This window comes from Urocitellus parryii, chromosome 8, assembly GCF_045843805.1.
Source record: "Urocitellus parryii isolate mUroPar1 chromosome 8, mUroPar1.hap1, whole genome shotgun sequence".
Lineage (NCBI taxonomy): Eukaryota > Metazoa > Chordata > Mammalia > Rodentia > Sciuridae > Urocitellus > Urocitellus parryii.
In genome coordinates, this window is record NC_135538.1 from 115,443,541 (window position 1) to 115,469,042 (window position 25,502).

Below are 25,502 nucleotides of genomic sequence, written 5' to 3' on the forward strand. Positions count from 1 at the left end.
CAATGCAATTCAGAACTTCTGCAGGAACTAGACATTTTGGGTAATTAAGCTTTCTAGAAAATATATTGCTTATACTTTTAAGTAACAAAAATTATGGTGGCACAGATCTGTAATCCCAGCTACTTGGGAGGCTGAGGTAGGAGGATCATCTGACCTGAGAAATTCAAAACCATCCTAGGCAACACAGTGAGATCCCATCTCAAAAAAGATTAAGTGATGGCCAGGCACGGTGGAGCATGCCTGTAATCCCAGCAACTTGGGAGGCTGAGGCAGGAAGATCACAAGTTCGAGGCCTGTTTCAGCAACTTAAAATAAAAAACAAAAAAGGCTTTTGAAAAACAGATCACCAAGCAGTGGTAAAGCACCTGGGTTCAATTCCCAGTACAAAAAAAAAAAAAAACTAAGAAATAAATATTTTTAAAAAAAAAGAAAAAAAGATTAAGTTAATAAAAAATTATATTTAATTCATTTTGGATAGAAAGCTAAAATATATTTATAAAATTTCCTCCTTTTATTAATGTTATATGGAACATAATCTTTATTTAATGGCTAAGTCATTATAAACAAACTATAGCACTAAGATATAGTACAATGATGTGAGGGCCTACTTAGGTGTATAGGGTTATAAACATCTATGACAATAACTTTGAAAGACTGGGGGGCTGAGAGCTGGGTTTCTTTTTGTGGTCAATCTCTCACACAGACATAACACACTACCATAACCTCAGTAAGACCACAGTGGGAGAGGGCCTAATTCTGAGAACAGCACCTAAAATGTGCTAGGTCTACCATAAATTTTACAGGGCAGCTGGCAATCACTTGGCCAGGCGCAAAGTCAATGATGAATAAACATTGGTTTAACAAATGGCATTAGTATGTCTGCCTGAGCAGGTCCTCTCCCTTATTGCTTCTAATCTGCCATGGTGGGAAAAACAGATCACCAAACACGAAAGAACACTAGGTAAAATGTGCCTGGCACAGAAACCTGCACATGGCAGGTGCAACATGGCAAAACTGTATGTGATAAGCCAAAGATGGCTACCAGTGAGAACTTGAATGTGCTAGAAATTGTGATAAGCCTGTAACATATACTATCTCAGACATTACCTATAAGGCAGGTGATATTATCCCCATTTTACAGACATAGAAATTGAGGCTCAAAGTGGTTAACTTGTAGAAAGTCAGTACAGTAAACAAGTGAGGATCAGAAAAACAGGACAACTCTTTTTTTCCTAGTAGAAGTCATCTTGACTGACTTTCTGATTCTTAGGTATACTCTGAAAGGTGAGAATTTCTGACTACACTCAGAAAGTAGAAGCTCAGGAGATCTATGTTTATTAGGATCACCAGGAAGGACTTTAAGAAGACTTAAGCCCAAGCAGTATAGAAAAAAGAGATGGGCTAAGAGAAGAAGGTATTTTGGAACTTAATTATAACCACAAAACCTTTGTGGAATAAAGGAAGGAGATGATAAACACATGAATAAACACATGTGTTTGAAACATCTATACCCACTGCAGCTGTAAGCTCCTCAAATAGTTGAACAAAGGTAGGTACAACAACTGAGACAAAGGCCAGATGTGAAGCTATAATTCCACAGCTCTCATTAAATAACCCAGGGTCCTTGTCAGAGAGGGGGGCGGGGGTTGGGAGCATAGAGGAATCACCTCTACTATTTCCAAACTTACAAAAAGAAAGACAAGCTGGGGCTGGGGTTGTGGCTCAGTGGTAGAGCGTTGTCTAGCATGTGTGATGGACTAGGTTCGATTGTCTCAGCACCACATAAAAATAAATAAATACATAAATAAAATCAAGGTCCACCAACAACTAAAAAGAAAAAAAATTTTAAAAAAAGAAAGACTGGCCTAGGGATTATTAAAATGCATAGTCTCATTTGCTCAGAAATCTTTCACGAAGTTTAACCAGAGTTTTCCTCTAATTAATGACACACCTAATATAACCAGTGCCTGAAGATCCTCCTTACCACTAGCAGTCACAGGAGCCGGAGGGCTGGGAAACTCAGGCATCTATGGCCTCTACAACAGACACAGGGCAAGTCAGGAGTCAGCTCTCCAACTCTGGGGAGGGGAGACACACCCACAGCTTATGGCAGAGACTGGACAAACCATAAAGAGGACCAAAAGTAAAAATACTGCGCTCATCAGGCTTCCTTGTCTTAACTACACGGTGGCTAAATCCTCAGCAAAAAATTCAACAGTATCTGAATGAAAGCATCAAGAATAACTCGACCTGTACTGAAGAGAGAGAAAGATGTTCCCTAAGCTCTAGCAACTCTCCAAATGCAATATCACCAACTCCAGAGAGAAAGATGCCCCTCCAAACCTCCATGTCTTTCCCTTACCTCTCAGACATCAGAACTGCAGAGGGTCAATGAATCTAGGTAGGATTCAAGACCCAGGACATACATTCAACATACATTAATGAGCACCCCTGGGTCATCAGGCATTAATCTAAGAACGGGAGTATTAATATAAGAAACACTTGTCACTCAGATAGAAGTATACCAGTCATTATTATTTACCTTTATCTGGCCCAAATACTCAAAAGTCCAAGTAAGAAGTTGTGCCCCACAAGCACCAAATAAATCTCCTTTCTCATATCTGATTCTGACCATGGTGTGCCCCACTTGGAACCTTCCCACCACACTTGATCTTACAAACCCTCATATCTTCAAGGCCAGCTTAACTCCCCCTCCTCCAGAAGACCCTGATCTCCCCCACATTCCAAAGTGATGTCTCTGTTCTCCAAACTACCAAAAATTATAGTGAGTAACACTACCAGATTATTCATAAATTGACTGTTCTTCAAATGATAACTTTTATTTATTCAACAAATCTTGAGTACCTACTATGATCCAGCACTGTTCTGAGGGCTAGAGAAACAGCAGCAACAGTAGCATATTTTTATTCTCCAAAGGCAGCTCCTGGGGAGGGTTCTACTCTTGCCTTCAAAAACCTTCCTGTAAAGATCTGGGTTGGTACTCCGTGCTTAATACCTAACGATTTATGAGAGCCTGGGGCTTTTTTGGTCCAAGCTCACACAAATCGAAGTTACATAAACTAATGGGGAACAAAAGCTACCAAAGCCATTTCTAAATGAACTTCCACTTCTTAAAAACCCCAGAAGAACAAGGAAGGAAAAGAAAACAGGCTATGAAAGCACTGCTGAACCAACATATTTTACTCACGCTGACAAAGCACCTCCAATCCCCCTTCCAAGCCACACAAAAGTGATCTTTTCCCCTCAAGCCTTGCAGTCCCGGACTCAAGTGTTTATTTCAACAGATCTCGGAAAGTTTAAAGCACTTCTCAGTTTCCTAAGCAAGACTTTCTGAATATTTCTTAATGGATAAGCCCCCTAATGAATCCTGCATATGCCGCTTAGACTAATCCAGTGAGGTTGACAACAAGGAACTACAATTTGAGCTTCAAGCACTAGAGGGGCTCAAAGATGAACACTTAGAATGGGGTAAACCCAGGGACGATTTTAATATAAACAAAAGTCCAGTCCCGTAGAGCTCGGTCGGAGGTTCCAAGTTCCTAAGAGAAGGAAATCAACAGAATTTCCTCCGGGGAGCCGCAAGACTCTGCAAGGCGTGCGAGTATCTGCAGGAGGCGAGGGAGATTTGAGCTGTGTATGACTGCTCTAAGGTGGCTTTTGTGAGAAACGACAGCTGGCACCTAGAGCGGCAAGGGTGAAGCCGGGCTGTGCCATGCGGCGGAGGCTGCCACCTGGGCACTCCCACCATTCTTCGCAGCGGGGTCAGCACGCGAAACCAGGAGAGCCAGGCTCCGCACGGACCCGCACCCGCGCCCCCTCGGGCTCCCGGCCCCGAGGGTCCTCGCCCCGGGACACGACGCAAGCCCACCCCGCCCGGGTCCCTGGAGCCACGACCTCTCTGGGACCCAAGAGACCTGCGGGGGAGCGGGTCTCCGGGCGTCGGCCCGGCGCGGCGCGTACCCACCTGAGCAGACTGGAGAGAGGGTGGCTGGAAGAGCCGAGGCCGCCGCCGCCCCCGCCGCCGCCGCCGCCCCCGGAGCCGCCGCCGCCGCCGCCCCCGAAGCCCGAGGAGAGCCGCTTCCCGGACAGCAGCTTCTCCACGGCCGGGAGGTGCCCGGTGCGGGCCGCCTCCAGCAGCTCCTGCTCCTTCCCCATCCCCAGGGCCGCCACCCCCTGGACCCCCTCCCCGGGGCCGCCGCCGAGCCTGCACGGGCTCCCAAACTTTCCGTCTCCGGGCAACGCACCCCCCAAACCGGCCGGGGACACCACCCCCCTCCCCCCCGCCTCTCCCCCCCTGAGAGCGCGTCACTTCCGGATCTGGCGTCACGCGTCACCGCGCCCCCGAGCCCCGCCCCCTTGCCCACCTAGCTGGGCGGGGCTCCGCGGGCCCGCGCAGGTGGACCTGGCTGTTCTGCGACCCGCCTGGCAGAGCGAAGTGTCAACGCCACAGGCGGGCACCACTGAGCAGGTGGAAGAGAACAAACGGGGCCCACCTGTACGCGCCTCCAGAAGCGCGCTCCTTCCCCCAAAGGTTTCAGGAGCTCACGGGACTGGAAATACGGTAATTCGTCCAGGCAGTACAGAAACAAAGAGAGAAATATGGTAACGCGCACTCACATTTCCTAGTCCATTCAGCACACTACATTAAGTATGTTGTAGATGCGGAGACCTAATGATACACAGGTGAATAAAACGCCCATCTCGTATCTCAATGTTGGAAGACAGGAAATTTTTAAAATAAAAAATATCATTGCCACTCCATGAAAAGATTCATTTAAATGAAACTTGCAAAAGAGAAACCTCCCTCTTTGTAGGCTTTCTTCCTAGTTTTGAAGAAATTAACCAAACTAATTTTTAAAAGAGAAAGTCAGGTTTGTGAAACCGCACTCGATCTTAAGTTTGGTTACTACTGCTGAGCTGGAGAAAAAAAGAAAAAGAAAGTGATTCAGTAGAAATTGTCGATCCACGATACAGCAATGTTCCTGACTCGAAGTAAGCGATCAATAGTTGTGGAGTGAATACGTGAAGTAGATTAATTCTGCTTCGGCTCTCCTAGTCCCTCTCCCATCTCCACTCCCGCTTAAGTGGTTGCGAAACAGAAAGGAAATGCTAACCATTCAATTGTAAATACAGGCCTGCGGCCACTGTCTAATTGGAAGGTACAAGCCTGAATCCCTGCTTAAAAGTTTGCCAGCCAAAGGTAGCTGCATTCCCCGACACCAACATGTAACGGAACTGAGTTTTAACCCCGTCCCCTAACTTTACTCTGAGGGAGAGAGGCTAAGGAAGGGGTTAACATTATATTATTAGAAATGCGGAAAGGAAAAAAAATGAGTCTTTCAGTGAACAAAACTGCTCTCCCTCACAAATGCTGGTTTTCTAGAGAGGAGAATGCACACTTCCTATTTTTCTTCTTCCCACTACCACAAAGCCAAAGCTCTTCAAGTCATTTAGCGCGCGCTTCAAAATGACCCCTCCGAGGAGCTGTAGGGGTGATGTCATCGCAGCGCGACAGCAGGAAGTAAGCTCCTGACCTACTGTGCAGCGCCGCACCTGACAGCTCTGAGATCTCTGCTCCAATCGCGGTGGCGATGGACAATGCCCGAGAGTCGCCGGCGGACAAAGGTGGAGAGACAGGGGAGTCAGATGAGACGACCGTTCCTCCCGGTGTCCCCGGGACTACCGACAACGACGGAATCCCAGAGGAAACGGATGGAGACGGAGATGCGGACTTGAAAGAAGCCGCAGCCGAAGAAGGCGAGGTAGGAACATGTGTTGAAGCTGGAGAAGTAATCCGAGATTATGTTACTGTATAGAAACAAAGAGAGAAATATGGTAACGCGCACCCACATTTCCTAGTCCATTCAGCTTGCCCTGCTTCCTGGGTTAGTCCCTGCCAAACTAGAAGAACTCAAAACTCACCATGACTCTTAAGTCGGCGATCTCGAGGTGGGTAGGAGAGGACGACCGAACTCTAGTGCTGCTTCGAGGCCAAGCACTGGATTTGTATTTTTGATCACTGCCTTTAAAGCTACTTGTAAGGGAATTCAAATAGCCTTTCCTAGAATCAAATATCACACTAAGATTTGGTGCAAGAACTAGAACCCAAGATTCAGAGCATTCCTTCCACCACAATATGGTCCCTCTTAGATGTTGTTTAAGCAGTTTTTGTCTTTAAAGGTGGCAGAGTCGCTCAGGTCCATTAAAGGGAGTTTTTTGGATTTTGGTTTTAGTTTTTTTGTTTTGTTTTGTACTGGGGGTTGAACACAGGGGTACTTAACCACTGATCCCCACCCTCCGTCCCCAGCCTTTTTTTTTTTTTTTTTTTTTTTTTTTTGTAATTTTGAAACGGAGTCTTAACTAAGTTGCTGAGAGTGCCCTCTTGCATTCATCCTACCTCAACCTCTCCAGGCTGTTGGCTTACAGGCCTCTGTCCACCCCACCTGGAAAAAGGGAGGTTTTGAAAGAGTTAATGGTTAAATCATGTTCTTACCCTTTTGGACATTTAACTGTTATCAGTGACATGGATACTAATGTCCAGGGCTAGCAACAGCATTAAAACCCCAGAGTAATCAGTTGTGCCACCCAGAAGCTCAGCAATATTGCCTAGCTAAGCATCAGTCAGAAGATCAGAATCTCAGCATTCTCTGAGTTCCATTTCTGGAGGTAGAATCTCTGAGTCTTAGAATTAGGAAGGACTTAAGAAATCAGGAAGTTAGTATTAAATTAGATGGAAATAAACTTTCAGAACATAAAGTTACAACAAATATATAAAGTAAGAACTTATAGAAAAAGAGAAAAATGTGCCAAAACTACGTAAACAAGGAAGCTTTAAACAGGTCTCAAGGACAGAAAGATTTTGAATAATTGGCTTAGTTGGCTAATAGAGTCCACTATATAGAGAAACCCACGCCCAAAAGATATGAAATTGTAATGCTTCTAAATATACCACCACCACCCCTATTTTGAGACAGGGTCTCACTAAGTTGTCCAGGCTGACCTCAAACTTGGAATCCTCCTGCCTCATCGTCCTTCTGAGCAGCTGGGATTTATAGGTATGCACTACCATGCCAGGCCTTAGAAAACAAATTCCTAAAAGTAGAAATCATAACAGGTCACATCCTATTAATATATTGCAAAAAGCCTGAAATTAACAGTAAAAAACTTTCTTCTTCAAAAAAGAAAACACTAACCCCCCAACATTGTTAAGCCATTTTTAAAATAGGCCTTAGGTTAAAGAAATAAACAGAACACTACACTACATTCTATGGGATTTAACCAAAACCTTCTTTAGAAAAAATTCATAGCCTTTACATATTTTAAAAATAAGCACCCAATTCATAAAACCAGAAGCAGGGGCTGGGGATGTGGCTCAAGCGGTAGCGGCTCGCCTGGCATGCGTGCGGCCCAGGTTCGATCCTCAGCACCACATACCAACAAAGATGTTGTGTCCTCCGAGAACTAAAAAATAAATATTAAAAAAAAAAATTCTCTCTCTCTCTCTCCTCTCTCACTCTCTCTTTAAAAAAAAAAAAATGTTACATAAAATAAATAAATAAATAAATAAAACCAGAAGCATACAAAATAAACCAGAAGAGTATAGGAAGAAATTAACAAGGATAAAAATAGATTCTAATGAATTCTCACTTAAACAAACATAGGAAGCCAGGTACACAGGCACATGTCTGTAGTTCCAGTAGCTCAGGAGGCTGAGGATCAGGAGTTCAAAACTTCAGCAACTTGGAAAGGCCCTAAGAACTCAGTTGAATAAAATATTTTAAAAGGGCTGGAGATGTGCTTCAGTGGTAAAGTACCCCTGGGTTCAATACCTGGTACCAAAACAACAACAACAAAAACAAAAAAAGTAGGAGCTGGGGCTGGGGATGTGGCTCAAGTGGTAGCACGCTCGTCTGGCATGTGAGCGGCCCGGGTTCGATCCTCAGCACCACATACAAAGATGTTGTGTCCGCCAAGAATAAAAAATAAATAAATAAATTTAAAAAAAAAAAAAAAAGTAGGAGCTGAGGGTGTAGCTCAGGGATACAGAACAAGTCCAAAGCCCTGGGTTTGATCTCTAGTACCACCAAAAGGAAAAGAATATTTAATTTTTGAGTTTAAGCCAAGTAAATATGAAAAATCCAAGAAAACATGAATAATTTTTTAGGAAAATATAAACAGTCAAAATTGAGGCACGGAGTAAAAAAAAAAAATCTTGTATAAATCAGTAATTAGAAAGAAATTGAAGATCACCAAAGATATGCAAACTTGCTGGGTTCAATGATGCACGCCTATAATGCCAGCAACAGGAGGCTGAGGCAGGAGGATTGCAAGTTCAAGGCCAGCCTTAACAACTTAATAAGGCCCTAAGCAACTTAGCAAGACTCTTGTCTCAAAATAAAAAATAAAAAGGGGTATAGATATAGCTCAGCGGTAAAGTGCCCCTGGGTTCAATCCCTAGTACCAAAAATAGATTCAGACTTCATGCCCACCTATCTCCCATATTTTGTGAGTTTAGATCTGAGTTCCTCTTTAAGGGAGACAAATCTTATTGAAGAGTTTTGTGGTATTCTTAAAATTCCATATTAAGTTTGAGGGGACAAAATTTAGATTTGATTTTGTTCTTATTAAGCCAATTTATTAAACATCAAGCATGATGTTAAGTGGTTATGGGGGAGATATATACATAATAACAGACAAAACTATCTTTAAATTTTTTTTGTTCTATGATGAATGGGTGATAGAAGTCAGGGAAGAAATTTAAAAATTTTTAGACTCAGCCAGGTACAGTGGCATTCGCCTGTAATCCCAGCAGCTTGGGAGGCTGAGGCAGGAGTATTGTGAGTTGAAAGCCAGCCTCAGCAAAAGTGAAGTGCTAAGCAACTGGGTGAGCCCTGTCTCTAAATAAAATACAAAATACAGGCTTGGTGGCAGAGCCCTTGCCTAGCACATGTGAGACACTGGGTTTGATTCGTAGCACCACATAAAAATAAACAAAATAAAGGCATGCTGTCCATCTACAACTACAATAAAATAAAACAAAACAAAATAAAATACAAAATAGGGCTGTGGAGGTGGCTCAGTGGTGGAGTGCCCCTGAGTTCAATCCCTGGTACAAAAAAAAAAAAAAAAATTCTTAGACACAAATGAGAATAGTGATATAATATGCCAGAACCTTTGGGATGCTGTGAAGGCAGTTCTAAGAGGAAAGTTGATAGATATGCGTTCCTACATTAAAAAATCAGAAAGATCCCAAATCAACGACCTAATGATACATCTCAAAGCTCTTGAAAAAGAAAAATAAGCCAATTCCCAAACCAGTAGAAGAAAAGAAATAATTGAGATCCAAAATCAACGAACCAAGATCAATGAGCAATATAAAGGATCAATGAAGAAAAGAGTTGGTTCTTTGAAAAGATAAGCAAGATTGATAAGCTGTTAGCCAAGCTAACCAAAAGAAAAAGAAGATTCAAATTAATAAAATTATAGATGAAAATGGAGATATCACCACAGATCATAGAAATCCAGCAAATCATTAGGGACTATCTTGAAAATATTTTCCAAAAATTTGGAAAACCTAGAAGAAATGGATACATTTCTAGACAAATATGATCTGCCAAAATTGAATCAAGAGGACATAGAACACCTAAATAGACCAATAATTTGTGATGAGAAGGAGCAATAAAATTCTTCCAACAAAGAAAAACACAGGACAAGATGGATTCTCAGCTGAATTGTATCAGGCCTTTAAACAATACCTAATGCCAATGCTTCTCAAATTTTTCCATAAAATAGAAAGGGATGAAACACTTCCAAATATATTCTGTGAAGCCAGTATAACACTTATACCAAAACCATATAAGGCACATCAAGGAAAGAAAACTACAGACTAATATCTCTTATGACCTTAATAGTTAATAAAATATTAGCAAATTGCATTCAACAACATATTAAGAAGACTGTACATCATGACTAAGTTGGTTTTATTCCAGATGCAAAGATGGTTTAACATATGCAAATCAATAAATGTAATTCATCACATAAATAGAATTAAAGACATTATCAAAGGACATCTCTGTATCATCTTGATAGACAAAATTCAGCACTCATTTCATGATAAAGCATTAAAAAAAATAATGAATAGAAGGAACCTACCTCAACATTATAGAGGCTATATGTGAAAAGCCCAAAACCAATCTTATAATAAATGGGAAAAAGCTAAAAAAGCATTTCCTTTAAAATCTAGAACAAGTCAAGAATGTCTACTCTCACCACTCCTATTTAATATAGTGCTAGAAATTCTAACCTGCACAATTAGGCAAGAGAAGGAAATAAAAGGAATAAAAATAGGAAAGGAAGTAGTCAAATTGTCACTGTTTGCAAACGATATGATCCTATACTTAGTCCAGAAAAAATCCACCAAAAGACTGTTAGAGCTAATAAACAAATAATTAGTTTTCTCAGCACCAATTGTTAAAAAGGCTGTTTTCTCTAATGTATGTTTTGGCACCTTTGTCGAGGATCAGATGACTATAGATGTATAGGTTTGTCTCTGTGTCTTGTATTCTGTACCACTGGCCTACATGTTACAAAATAAACATACAAATATCCATAGCTTTCCTATATGCCAACAATGAATTTTCTGAGAAAGAAATTAGGAAACAATTCCATTTAAACAGCTTAAAAAAAAAAAAAACCCTGGGAATAAATCTAACCAATGAAGTGAAAGACCTCCACAATGAAAACTATAGAACATTGAAGAAAGAAATTGAAGCCCTCAGAAGGTGGAAAGACTTCCCATGTTCATAAATAGGCAGAATTAATATTGTTTAAATGACCGTACTACCAAAAGCAATATGCAGATTCAATGCAATTCTCCTGGATATACCAATGACTTCTTCACAGAACTAGAAAAAAACACTCCTGATTTCATTTGTAAGAACACAAAAGACCAAGAATAGCTAAAGCATTCTTTGTCAAAAAAGCAATGCTGGGGGCTAGAGCTGTGGCTCAGTGGTAGAGCACTTGCCTAGCATGTGTGAGGCACTGGGTTCGATTCTCAGCACCACATATAAATAAATGAATAAAATAAAGGTCCATCAACATCTAAAAAGAAAAATTTAAAAATAAATAAATGAATAAAGCAATGCTGGAAGCATCACTATACCTGATTTCAAATTATACTACAGAGCTATGGTAACAAAATTGTATGGTATTAGATTAAAAAACAGACATATAGACCAGTGGTACAGAATAGAAGACATAGAGACAAACCCACACAGATGCAGACATCTGATTCTTGATTAAAGTGCCAGAAACATACACTGGAAAAAAGACAGCCTTTTAAAGAAATGGTGCTAGAAAAACTTACTAGCCATATGAGGAAGAATGAAACTAGACTCATCTCTCACTCTGCAAAAAAATCAACTCAAAATGGATCAAAGACCTAGGAATTAGACCAGAAACTATGCAACTCCGAGAAGAAAATGTAAGATCAATTCTACAATACATAGGGACAGACAGTGACTTTCTCAACAAGACCCCTAAAGCTCAGGAAATAATGCCAAGAGTTAATACATGGGATGGGATAAAATTTAAAAGCTTCTATGCAGCAAGGAAACAATTAGGAATGTGAAGAGAGAATCTACAGAATGGGGGAAAAAAATCTTTCCTAGCTACTGTTCTGACAGAGGATTAATAATATAGAGAGCTCAAAAAACTTTACATCACACACACAAATAAATAAACCATTTAATAATGGGCAAATGAATTAAACACTTCTCAAAGGAAGAAATACAAATGGACAACAAATGCATGAAAAATGTTCAGCATCATTAGCAATTAGGGAAATGCAATCAAAACTACACTGAGATTTCATCTCACATCAGACAGAATGGCAGTCATCAAAAATACAAATAATAATAAATACAGGAAAGGATGTGGAGAAAAAGGTGTACTTTTACACAGCTGGTTGGACTATAAATTAGAACAACCACTATAGAAATCAGTATGGAGATTCCAAAAAAGATTAGGCATGGAACCACCATGTGACCCAGATACACCATTCCGTGGTATTTATCCTAAAGAATTTAAAGTCAGCACACTGTGGATACATGCATACCTGGGTTTATAACAGCCCAATCCACAGTAGCCAAACTATGGAACCAGCTTAGGTGTTCTTCAATAAATGAACAGATAAAGAAAATGTGATGTATATCTACAGTGGAGTTTTATTCAGCCATTAATAAAAATGAAATTATGTCATTTATAGGGAAATTCATGGAACTAGACAGCCATATGTTAAGCAAAATAAGCCAACTCAGAAAGTCTAGGGTCAAATGTTTTCTCTCATATGTGGAAGCTACAGAGGGAAAAGGAAAACAAAGTGGGGAGGATGGGGATCTCATGAAAATCAAAGGGGGATCAGTAGAGGAAGTTTGGGGTGGAAGGCAGGAGGGAAGGAAAGAAGTGCTAGAGAGTGATATCGGCCAAATTGTATTGTGATATTGTGTGTATGTATGAATATGTAACAAATCCCATGATTATGTACAACGATAATGTACCAATAAAAAGGGGGGAAAGAAAAAATTTTTTTTCTAGTAAGGGGAAATATATTTGCATGATATGGGACTGAAGATAGGAAGAAAAGAATACTACGTGGAGGAGAATCTCATTGAAAGTTCCAAATTGAAAGAAACATTGTTTTGATGACAAGAGACCTTTTTTTTTTTTTTTTCATGTGGAATCATTAGCAGTAAGGAGATATGTAGCTCTAGAGACAAAATTGCTAGCTGGATGGGGAGGACTTTGCTGACATCCCCTTAAAAGAACAAGGTCAGAAGAGGGGGCCCAGGAGAGAGTGGTTGTTTTGATCTTTGACATTTCATAAACAGGTATTGAGCTATGATTATAGCTAAACTGGAAAACTGGATTATTTAGCTAGTTCTCTTTCACAGCTGGTCTATAATCTTTCTTTAGGAAATATATTGTATTTTACTCCTGATGGTACAGTCAGTGCCTAGAACCAAAAAAACTACTCAATAAATGGATTTGTTGTTGTAATGTGTTTTAACCTTGCCCAAGCCTGCAAAGTAGGCCAAATATATAATAGGGTTTCTCTTGTCTTCCCAGCTGAAGAGTCAGGACATTTCAGATTTAACAGCAGTTGAAAGGGAAGACTCATCATTACTTACTCCTACAGCCAAAAAATTGAAAATAGATACCAAAGAAAAGAAAGAGAAGAAGCAGAAAGTGGATGAAGATGAGATTCAAAAGATGCAGTAAGTCCCTTTCCAACCATTTCCATTTCAAGGCTCTAACATGACCACACAAATTTAATAATTTTTTGGCCTTTAAAAATGTTTTTTTCCTTTTTTAGATTTTTAAAAAGGCAATTAATGTATTATAGAAAATATAAATAAAATGAAAAAATATTTTCTTACCACCATGAGATATATACTGCTAATATTATGATATGTATGCTATATTTCCTATATATATTCCATAAATAAAATTAAATAATTTATTTTTCAAACACAAATACTATGATGGGTTTTTTAAATTTACTTATTTATTTTTTAGTTGTAGATGGACACAAACTTTATTTTGTTTTTATTTTTATGTGGTCCCGGGGATCAAATCCAGTACTTCATTCATGCTAGAAAGCCCTCTCCCACTGAGCCATAAATTCACATTATAAATGGTGAATGTTTTTCATGTCAGTAATGAAAACATGTAGCTTATAATTTTCTTCAAAAAACTATTATAGCTGAGAGCTGTAGCTCATGCCTATAATCCCAGTGTCTTGGAAGGCTGAGGCAGGAGGATCTGAGTTCAAAGCCAGCCTCAGCAATTTAGCAAGGCCCTAAGCAACTCAGCAAGACACTATCTCTAAATAAAATATAAAAAAATGTTGGGGATGTGGCTCAGTGATTAACTACCTCTGGGATCAATTCCTGGTACCAAAAAAAAAAAAAAAAGAACTATTATAGCCAGGCATGGTGGTATGTGCCTATAATCTCAGCTACTCTGGAAGCTGAAGGTTGCAAGTTTGAGGCCAGCCTCAGCAACTTAGCAGGGCCCTAAGCAATTTAGTGGAATCTTATCTCAAAAAATAAAATGGGCTGAGGATGTAGCTCAGTGGTAAAGCTCCCCTGACTTTAATCCCTAGTATAAAAAAATCTATAGTTTCTGACTGAAATAGTATGAGCTCATTGTAAATAAATCAGAAAATACAAAAACAGAAAAAAGTGCCCATAAGCCTACCACCCAGGGTTTATTCTAAGCATACACAATCTTGGGTTTAATATTTGTGCATATATGTTTCAGATATTTGACTGGTAGAGCTCAATATTTTTATGTCAGTAATTATGCCCATAAATCATCTTTTTTTTTTTTTTTGACATACTAGGGATTGAACATAGGAAAACTCTACCACTGAGCTATGCTTTTTTAGTTTTTTATTTTGAGGCAAGGTCTCACTAAATTGCCCAGACTGGTCTCAAATTTGCAATCCTCCTGCCTCAGCCTCTCGAGTAGCTGGGATTACAGGCATGCACCATCACACCTATCATGTGTTATCATTTTTAATAGTTGAATTCTATTCCATTGTGTGGATGAATCATAATTTAACCAATTCTTGTAATCATTTTGTTTGGGTTATTTTTTTTTTCCTTTTGACAACACTGTGATGTATCCTTGGACACATTGTTGCATATTTTTCTATTACTCTCTAAGATAAACTCCTAAAAGTATAATTGATAGTTCAAACATATGAAAATTTTTCAGACTTTCCATACATATTTTCAAATTTTTAAAAAATGTTTTCTTGCTGGGCGCAGTGGCACACACCTATAATCTCAGCAGTTCAGGAGGCTGAGAGAGGAGAATCATGAGTTCAAAGCCAGCCTCAGCAAAAGTGAGGCACTAAACAACTCAGTGAGACCCTATCTCTAAATAAAATACAATATAGAGCTGGGGATGTGGCTTAGTGGTTGAGTCCCCCTGATTTCAATACCTGGTACTCACCCTCCAAAAAAAAAAAAAAAATGTTTTCTTGCCAGGAGCAATGGCACAGACCTGTAATCTCAGTGATTTGGGAAGCTGAGACAGGAGGATCAAGAGTTCAAAGCCAAACTCAGCAACTTAGCAAAGCCCTAAGTAATTTGGTGAGACCCCGTCTCAAAATAAAAATTAAAAAATGGGGTGAGGAGCTGGGGATGTGGCTCAGTGGTTAAGTGACCCTGGGTTCAATTCTCAGTACCAATACTAATAGTAATAATAAATTTAAAAAATAAAAAAAATGTTTTATCATTTTTAATTTCCTTAGTTAATATTGAAGGATATTTTTTTCTCCATATTAATTAGCCTATGATATTTTTGTAAACTTCCTGTTCATTTCCTAAAATTGATTTGGCCATTTATGTATTAAGAGTATTAATTGCTTTCTAATATTTTGTAAATATTTTTCTCCTAAACTGGGTATGGCAGTATGTGCCTGTAATCCCAGCTGCTCTGGAGGCTAAGTCAGGAGGATTGCAAGTTTGAGACCAGCCTAGACAACTGAGCAAGGCTGTCTCAAAAATAAATATGAAGGGAAAATAAATAAATAATTTTAAAAGGATTTAAATTAAAAAATGAATAAATAAATAAGAAGGGGTTGAGATATAGCTCAGTGGTAAAGGGCCCCCTGAGTTCAGTCCCCAGTATTAAAAAAAAAAATTATTGTAAATCAGTTAGTGTTGAAAATACTGGTTTGAATATGAGTTTATACATTAAATATTTACCATCAATGTGAAATGCTGTAAAGTGGAATTAGAGAGTCTAAAGCTGAAATCACCATATATCTAGTATGAGACAGTGATCCTACATCATTAAGTTTAAAACGAGATTGTTTCACACTTTGTCAAGTTCCTTAGTAATAGAAATGTTTTAATTCTGTTTTTTATAAGTACCAAAACTAATGCCATTGACTCCTTGAGAATTTATTTTTTCATGTCCAAAACTTGTTTTTTGTTCCTAGATTTTTAGTGGTGCTTTATAGTTGTACATCATGATGGGATTTGTTATTCACATATTCATACATGTACACAATGTAAAAACATAATTGGGCCAATATCACTCCCCAGCACTTCCCCCTACCTCCCACCTCTGGTCCCTTTCCTTACTGACCTCCCTTTGATTTTTATGAGATTCCCTCCTCCCACCCCTATCTTTCTTTTTCTTTTCCCTCTGTAGCTTCCACACAGGAGAAAAAACATAAAACCCTTGACTTTTTGAGTTTGGCTTATTTTGTTTAACATAATGGAGAGATTCGTTTTTATTGATTTAATATCTTCAGCATTCATTCTTAGTAGCCAATTTAATTACTTGAATCTTTGTCTAGAATCCTGGTTTCTTCCTTTTCTGAGGAGCAGCTGAACCGATATGAAATGTATCGCCGGTCAGCTTTCCCTAAGGCGGCCATTAAAAGGGTAAGGATGAACCACCACCCTTCATCTCCACACGTCAAAACAAAACCAGGCTCAATAGCTATGACCCTCAGCATTTTGAAGCAACATATTAAGCAAACTGGTGGATTAATTAGGCAGGAAATTAAAAATAACATACCCTTCAATTATGTGATCAGTTCCAGTTTTGTAAGCCAGGGAGCATAGAGAGCAAGTCATAACATACATGAATCTTTTGTCTCAATTTTAGCATGCCACCTTTAGTAAACACTTTTTCAGTATAGAGCTGTTTTTTATTGGTACTGTATTCCAAAGCCAGTCCTTGACTATCTTAATTAGTCTTTGTCCTTTTTTTAAGCTGATCCAGTCCATCACTGGCACCTCTGTGTCCCAGAATGTTGTTATTGCTATGTCTGGTATTTCCAAGGTTTTCGTCGGGGAGGTGGTTGAAGAAGGTGAGTAGTGTTGGTTACATGTACAGGACTGTACCTGTGTTAGTCTTATTTTCAAGAACATTTACACTGAGGAACTTACCAAAGTACCCGTGGGAGTTAATTTGCATTGGAAGTTCACTACACTGGAAGCCTTATATTCAGTAGGGCTTGACCACTCTTTCTTAAAAATTTAAATACTAGGGGTCAAGGAATCATCGAGGAAACCCCTCTCCCTGATTCCTGTTCTTAACCCAGGGTGACAGAAGCAGATGTTGTATTATTCACATGCAGACCTCGTTTCTGCTGCCAAAAATATACAAAAAGAGCAGTCACCAGAACTGAGCAGTGTAGCGTGGCAAGTTATCCCTGATTTTGTCACCCCTGGGAACTGCTCTTTTCTATCAAGCTAAAAACCTGGCTACTTCCCATTGCTCATCTCTAGCTCATGACATCTTTCTTTAAGCAGGAGATGTTTTAAATGGTTGCCAATGATAAAGCTCAGTATGGGACATTATACTAAAGGAACATGATACACTTGGTCGCATTCTCTTCAGAATGGAAAATGTTAGTAAGCCTAAGAAGGGTTACCAGGAATTAAAGACTCTGGAGGATTATGTGGTGAATGAGTAAGTTCTCGTGTGATAATGAAGCTTTCCCCTTTCCCTTTTTAGCGCTGGATGTGTGTGAGAAGTGGGGAGAAATGCCACCACTACAACCCAAACACATGAGGGAGGCAGTTCGGAGGTTAAAGTCAAAGGGGCAAATCCCCAACTCGAAGCACAAAAAAATTATCTTCTTCTAGACCAAAGCCTGGAAAAGCCAATTACGGACAGGAGTACTGGTTCCAGACTTCCTGTTATGTGAGACTTTCAGCCCTGGTGCTTTGGTATCTGTCCTCCAAGGAATCCATGATGATTTTAATGTCTTTCTCCCATCTTGTTTTTGTCACACCTAGAAGGCATGTGGCCTGCTTCATACTTGCCTTGACTAAATTTTGGAACCTCCTACAGCATTTTGAGGTATTTAACTGTCTCTTGGCTAGTTGGAAGAGAAGTGTATGAGCCTTCTGCATCTTCTGGAAAGGGGAGCTGCTTTCAGAGAGAGAAAACCTTTCCAAGAGAACTTTGATGGTTTCACATTGAAGCCTAAATTTGCTGAGACTTGGCTTATGTCTGGTTTTAAGTAGATGAAACAACCGAAACTTTTGACTTACAATTCTCTACTGTGAAGGACACAGTGATAACAGGAGTAGTGGAATAATTTGTGCTTGTTAATATTTAAGATTCTCCTGTGGATTTTGGTGAGTGATCATTAAATTTTTTCAACTTGCTGTGTGTGTATTCATTTTGTATGAAGCTGATTGGAATGGGAATAAGTTCATCACTTTTTTTTTTTTTTTGGTGTCCAAATAAAACTGGTCTTGACTTTTTTGTGAAAATCTGTGAGCCCTTTCCATTTTCTATTAGAACCAGTATAATTTTTAAATCATGCAAGAATACTTCAAACACTGTTAAAAAAAAAAAACATGTAAGAAAGCCCATGTGAATCAGACTCCTATAAACAGGTATGCCACAAACAATATCGTTTAATAAGTTTAATATGCCTTTTTTTTTCCAGATGGTTCACAGAACCAGTACACTCAGGGTTTGATTAGATGTTGCAACATTAAAATTTCCCAATACTGACCAGGTTCCAGTTTGTTGCATACATTCTCATTGTTTTCCTCAAACAGAGGGGAATGGAGCGAGTGACCTTTCCTTGACAGTGATTAGCTGTAATAAGGCCACTGTATGTACTTGGCAATCCCCCAGAATTCTTTACATCTACCGTTCAGTGGCATAGGGAGAAGGATTTTGAGGCTGTTGTCTTTCAAAGCTTTCCTGAGCATGACTTTAAGATTCCAATTCTGTTTAGCACCCTGCGTGGGGGAAACAGCTTGAACTTATGAACTGGGACACATCTGACTTTTAGTATCTTACATTTAAAAACTCACGGCTTTAAGCACATACTTAGCCAGTGAAGACATTTCTTCACAAAGAAATGCTACAAGTCAGGCTAAATCTTGACTAAAAATGAATAAAGTGAGTAAAATGACGTCTTTCCACTCTAACAGGAAAATTTTTTAAAACAGTTATAGGAACTTTACCTATCACCATTATTAGAGATATTGGATAAGCTGAAACGATAAATAACAAGTAAGGAAAATCAAAGTCCGGCCATTTAACAAGGCCTCACTGTTGCAGGTTGTCCGAGTGTTTCCCCTAGTGCCACAGGAAACAAAATACTTTCCATAATATCTACTGTGCTATCCTACCCAGAAATGAATGGAATATTCCTGTTCTGGCTGGGGGAGCAATGAGGCAGAAGGCCCTAGTCTCTGAAAGGATGGTACATCACACCCGAGTCTCTGAAACAGTTAATGGGGGGAAAATCCCTAGTGTAAAGGTTTGAAATGGAAAGTTCCCATCTGACAATACTTCAAACTATCTTCTACCACTCTGTTTCCCCCTAAGGAAGAATTAGTGTGCATTAGTTAAGTGGAAGCATTTAAGTTATGGGGTATGTTGGGGGAGGGTTATCCCTTGTATATTCCACATAGATACCATGCTTTCAGAACCATGGAAAAGGAGACACAAAGGTTGAGGCCATGGCACAATGAAGGTCAAATGAAATATACAGCAAAAAGCAGCCATCACGTGAATAGAACCACTCCTATCTTAAAATCAAAACTAAGTTAATTATTCCAGTGAGTTGAAAACAATTTGAGATTGCCAACCATCCCTGCAGCCCAGTGAAGAGGATTTACACTCTAGTCTGTGTGCCCTAAAGCTTATCCCCAGTTCCTGCATGTAAACAAGAAATCTTGATGATCACAGATAATATAGTTGTTCCACAGCTGAAATGATGATGTGCAGTAGCTAAAGCCACTGAGGGACGGTGGTGCTATCCTCCCGACATTTTCTTGAGGTACTATTATTTCTGGTTCAGTCTTGCAGTTCCAAAGCAGAAAGCATAAACAGTTCAAAAGGGCTGACACTACTTTTTCCTTGTTATTTTCTTTTGAACTTATTCTGAAGATTACCACTAGTTCATACTTCATTATGAAAAGGTTATCATCACCCAATGAATAAGAGTATAAAGTTAAACAAGATAATTTTTACTAAAATTCCAACGAATAATGAATCCTACCACATTTTCCTGAGGGGTAATTTCAAGACAATGGCCCAAGCTGCCACATAAGAAAAGTCAGAAATTCTAAGACTCCATTTGTCACATGGACAAGAATTCCAGACTCCTTCAGAGAACCCAGAAAACACACAGCTCTGGCCATTAAGAGGTCAGCCTTGGTACTTGCTGGATGTGTTCCTACTTTAAGTTTAAGGCATACCAAGCAATGCCTACTAGACACATCTTTGCATGGAGGGATGCCAGAGGAATATGGAGGGCAAGGCAGGAAGCAGAGAAAGAGAATCAGAATGTGATTTTAAATGACTTCAGGGGAGCCTGAGGTTGAATAATTCTATTTTCTGGCTACTGAATCTCATCCCTCTACTTTTCTCCAAGAACATCAGAAATGCACACTTGAGAGGACTAGTGATCTACTCAGCTCAACGTCCTGCCCTTGAAAGAAGCACTACCAGGACTTTGAGGAGGGATGTCACCTCTCAGTTGTTGATCACCAAACAGCCCCAGTTTCACATCATTCCCTTTTGGGGACAATCGTACAGGGATTCCTTTTAAGCCTTCTGCATTCACACTTAGATTCTGCAGGTGACTCTTCTTAAAACAATCAGGTTTCCCAATTCTTTTAACCAAGGTGATGAGGCAGAGCCTTAAAGCTAGAATTTCAGGACTGGATCCTTGCTCCCGCCTGGAAATGTGACCAAACACTCTGTTTTCGTTCTTGTTGAACACAGTTCACATCTTAAAAGATGTGTCACACAGAATATTTTTGCTATTCTCTGGACCTTTCCTCCCTTCACCATATACTTGATAAATAAGATCTCTAGAGATACACAGATCATTTAAGATGTACCCACAGTCTGTATGAGGTACAGTGGTGTTTGCACCCCTTCGTGGTCATGCTGAGGAGCTAGGCTCGGGCCAGTGTAGCACATTGATCCCCCACTCAGCAGTGCTTTGCTGGCGTTCCTGAGCTCACAGCCCCATCAACTGAGCATTCTTCAGAAACCCATTCCCTCACACTGACTGTGCCAAACCTCACTTGACACTTTTTTGAGTATTCACAGCCCTGCTAGTTGTGATCTGTCCATGACTTTGTGAGGGTTTGATGTCATCTGTCTCCATCTCTTCTGGTCTACCTTTTATCGTATGGAAGCGGCAACATTTTATTGCATTGTCAAGACCTACATTTGGGTCATTTATAAGAATCTTAACACTGAACCAATCACTAACCCTTAGGAAACTTCCCCTGCTAACATTCTCTCCAGAAAAATGTTTCTTTAGTCCCAAGTCTTTAATTTGTGTCCCAAGAATGACAAATTCCCACAATCTGATAGTAACTGATATTTTAAAATTTGCCTTAGTGGAGAAATTTAACTAAAGTCCTTAAAAGTCTCAACAAATTAGATCTTGTTCCCATGTTTCTTTTTATCCTCAAAAAACCAGAGTATATAAATCAAGCATGATTTCCTATAAAAGAAACCATTTACTTCTCTTCCAATAGGTTATGTTCAATTAAGACTTCAGTGATATCACTACTTCACTATTTTACCAACTTGTTAAATCAAGGTGAGTTAGCTGATACCTTCTGCCAAATCGACACAGCCTAAACCATACCACAGAGGTATGGATGAAGGCAGAGTTTTGAAGAATTAGGAAAGGGAAATCCAGATATATTGAAGGGGGGTTTTGCTGCTGCTGCTTCTGTTGTTTTTTACTTACATCAAAATTACATGATTTTTAAAAGCCATAGTAATAGAGGGGAGTGAGAGGCAACAGGTTGAGATGTTTATGTTAATTAAGATTTAAACACATTTTCAGTTCCCAAATGACCAAGTGCTCAGGTGAGCAAAATCAGGATGCTGGGAAAGAAGATTACCATGAACCTCAGGAAGACAGAGGAGTTGACTTCTCAGGTGCAACTGCAGAAGAAGGGCAGGAGCCTGGAGGGCTCAGGAGCCTAGAGGGCTCCCGTGTTGACCGTACCTCATCCTGCCCTCACCCTAGCTCAGAGTGAACATTTTTTTCTTGATTTAAATTTCAAATAAATTATGTTACAGAAAGTAAAGATGATATGGCTTAGTCACAACTGCTGTTTACTTTCTTCCACAGCATCACAATGATGAAATTACAACAAAAGGAAGCTTGACCCTGAAAAATCTGATTGTAACATCTGCCAAGATGATCTGAGCCTGATTCCCATTCCAAAGCAGGCAGAGTCCGGGTCTCCCTTATTCTTGTGCCTCTCTACCCACCCTCCCCTTGCTGAGCTATTTCCTGTTCTCTTCCACTATAAAGTTCTGGTCAACAACTTTTCAGGTCTGCTGCAGGAAGCTCTGGGACACGAGATCTTTGGTGGGTCTGTGGGTGGCTGAGGAAATGGGTACTTTCAATTGTTCAGACAGGCTGTGAAGGAAGCAAAAATCTCCACCATGAAACCAAGAAGTGAAATGGCCCTACCATGTGGAGAAGATTCCACCTAGTGTGCAGAAGGCCAAAAGGCTTTAGCTTTATACAGGCAACAAATGATGCTTGAGCCATGTACAAAGCGACCCCAGTTTCCTGGGATGCAGTCAAGCTTTGCCCTATCCTCTATCCAAGCTAGAAAAGCTAGCGGAAAGTGCACCCAGGAGGCGTGCACTGAGTACACCCGGTCCCTCCTGCATCCTCAGCGGATCATTCCAGTGCTGGAAGACGCCCTCTGTCCCAGGTGGTGCTACTGCTGGTGATCTCTTCTCTCCTTGGCACAGACGGCTGAGCCTCTGCTATCAGAGCTCAAAGAGGGGGTTATATTTCCTAATCTCCTGAAGAAGTTTCTCTTTATCCTGGTTAGCACTGGCCAATGCTTGTTTAGTTTCTATAAGTTCTTTTTGTAGGGTAGGCAGTTCATTCACCTGAGGAATAATAAGCAGTTCACAGTTAATGAACATGGTAATATCACCTTGCAATAATAGCCAGTAAAGAGAACAGGAAGGAAGAATTCAAGCAGAAAAATCCACAAGTCAAGTCACTATCAAGAGACCTCAGCCAGATCTCCTCCAAGAATGCTTTTCAGAGTCCATCAGTTGAGGGACAGCAACCACATGCCTCCAGCTCCTGGCTTACGTCCTCTGGCCAGCAATTCCAGAAGCTGCTGCCAGGGGACAGGAGACCAAACCACCCAGGTGCTCACAACATAAGCAAGCTTTTCAGCCCTCTGGCTTTTCTTAACTTCCACAAGTACAGCCCCTACTTGTTTATGGGAAGGTTCTGTCCAGTTGGGTCCTTACCTGTTGTCTAAAAACCTCTCCTGTGGGCACCAGAAATAGCTGTTCTTTGAGGGGCTGCTTCTTCTCACTTTTAGGTACTTCAGCTGATGGTCTATCCTGAGCAGCAGCTGGAGAAAAAAGTAAAGGTTCTAAGTGAAAAACTACTGCCAATGGCCACAATTCCTGATTGTCACCTATTCACTTATGGGGGGAAATAAGGCAGAGAGGTCAAAAGGCTGATGAGCCCAACTCACCGCCAATGTGGAACACGCCATCATCACTCCTCTTCAGCACAATATGCTCCATGGCCACAGTGATGGGGACAGGGCCTGGGGAAGTTGGATAGATGGGGGGGATATCATCCTGCAGGAAAAAGAGGACCACATGATGCCCCCAGATAGCTCAGAGCAAGTGAGGTAACACAATTCATGCTTCTACCATTCAGTCTGAAGCAACTTCATGCCACTAGTTTTCCATATATTCTTGCAAGGTATGAGAGATATAACTGAGTCCCATTCTGGAGATTACAAAACTGAGGATCAGATAACCTGAGAGCTTATGCCTGGTTCTGTTTTATGCCGAAGACAGGGTTAGAGTTAGAGACAGTGTTTCTCTCCCTACCTGAACCAAGGCCGTGTGTGTGTGTGTGTGTGTGTGTGTGTGTGTGTGTGTGTGTTGGAATCCAAGACCTCACACATAACCAGACAAGCATTCTACCACTGAGCTACATCCCCAGTCCAATCCAGGCCCTTTTACTTCAATATATATACTACTAAAACACTGACAGAAAACATTAATATGCATTTCCTCACCTGAACCTCACTACATTTTACAGGGACAAGGGAAAATGATAACAACTGTCATTACCAGAATTTCTCGCCTGACAAAGTTTAAGGCAAAAACCCAAGTCCTCTCACCTTTAGTGTGATACTGGAGTTCAGGAGCTCAATCTGCATGGGGAACACCACCGGGACTTCCTCATCCTCCAAAAAGGGCCCCAGGCCATTGAGCACTGAAGTGAGCAGCTCAAGATCACAGCCTCGAAGTAAGAAGTGCAGGAAGCCATTTTGTGCGGCCAGTGGGGAATGAACAGCTGCATGAGGCCCCACCTCAAAGCGAAGGCCTACAGCTGGCCTGATGTTGTCAGTCTTCAAACTTGAGGATTCCTGAAAGCTTGTACCTTTTGCAAAGAAACACAAGGAAAACATATTAATTAACATGGGAACTGTTATGAGCACTTTACATCCTTCACCATTCATAGCAACCCTATGCCAAAAGTGTTAGCATCATTCCTTCTTATAGATGAATGAACTAAGCCACAGAGAATAGCTTTCCCAAAGCTGCACAACTAGTAAGCAGCAGGATAAGACTGAAGTCAGGTGGTCTGATTTCAAATACAGCTGATACTACGGTCAGATTTTTCAGAGTCAAGCTTCCCGAATTTCATCACTGTGCTGCTGTGGTAGAACGTAAACAAGAGTTGTGACCAGCCATTATCATGTTTCCCCTCTGTAACGTGCTTTATGTGAAATTTAAATCAAGAAAAATAATATTCACTGTGAGCTAGATTGCAGGCAGAGGTGGGAGGGTCAACAAAAGCGCATCAGGCTGAGCTACTTTGCTAAATGCCCCTCAGGGTGGAAGAAAGGCAAAGGACCAACAAAAAGCTGGCCTCCTATGGATCTGACATACTAGGCCAGGGCTAAGGGAAAGCTCTTGAAACAACTCTCTCAACTCTACTAAATTCCAAGTCTTGTTCTCGTTTCTCACTGACACAGTCAAGCAGAGTCTATGTTCATCTCTTCAAAACTCCATAAAAAACGATCTCAGATTTAGCCAAGGATGTGGAACAATTTACATATTTATGAAACTGCAAATTGAGATAACCATTCTGAAAAATAATGTAGTATGATCTAGTGAAGCTGAAGTTGCACCTACCCAAATGATCTAGAAATTATATTCTTAGGAATATAACCCTGGAGAAACTCTTAAACCCATACGCCAGGACACATATAAGGAGGTTCATAGCAACCCTATTCGAAACACCAAAAGAATGAAAAATAACCCAAATGGATGTAATTAGTGAGGGGGTACAAGGGATATTTAGGATGTGATTGAAATACACTAAAATTAGGTTGTGATAATGGTTATACAACTCCATAAATTTACTA

At 40.3% G+C, this 25,502-nt stretch overlaps 3 protein-coding genes across 8 annotated transcripts in view; 1 reads left to right on the plus strand and 2 right to left on the minus strand.

The window, feature by feature from the left end:
* Anks1a (ankyrin repeat and sterile alpha motif domain containing 1A) overlaps nt 1–4,176 on the minus strand; it is a 179,948-nt gene extending 175,772 nt beyond the window's left edge. For all 5 annotated transcript variants that reach the window (XM_077802233.1, XM_026383384.2, XM_026383387.2 and 2 more), the window contains exon 1: nt 3,986–4,176. In XM_077802233.1, the coding sequence (XP_077658359.1) occupies nt 3,986–4,176 (191 nt within the window). The remainder of the gene's footprint in view (nt 1–3,985) is intronic.
* Nucleotides 4,177–5,542: 1,366 nt separating this feature from the next.
* Nucleotides 5,543–18,292, plus strand: Taf11 (TATA-box binding protein associated factor 11). Its single transcript, XM_026383557.2, has 5 exons — nt 5,543–5,783; nt 13,150–13,298; nt 16,403–16,490; nt 16,825–16,921; nt 17,572–18,292. The coding sequence occupies exons 1-5, from the start codon at nt 5,613–5,615 to the stop codon at nt 17,700–17,702; spliced, it is 636 nt and encodes a 211-aa protein (XP_026239342.1). The 5' UTR covers nt 5,543–5,612; the 3' UTR covers nt 17,703–18,292.
* A 342-nt stretch (nt 18,293–18,634) lies between these two features.
* Bltp3a (bridge-like lipid transfer protein family member 3A) overlaps nt 18,635–25,502 on the minus strand; it is a 72,959-nt gene continuing 66,091 nt past the window's right edge. For both annotated transcript variants that reach the window (XM_026383684.2, XM_026383685.2), the window contains 4 exons: nt 24,249–24,511; nt 23,586–23,694; nt 23,353–23,459; nt 18,635–22,977 (listed from right to left, as the gene is read on the minus strand). In XM_026383684.2, coding sequence (XP_026239469.2) covers nt 22,852–22,977; nt 23,353–23,459; nt 23,586–23,694; nt 24,249–24,511 — 605 coding nt within the window. In that variant the 3' untranslated portion in view covers nt 18,635–22,851. The remainder of the gene's footprint in view (nt 22,978–23,352; nt 23,460–23,585; nt 23,695–24,248; nt 24,512–25,502) is intronic.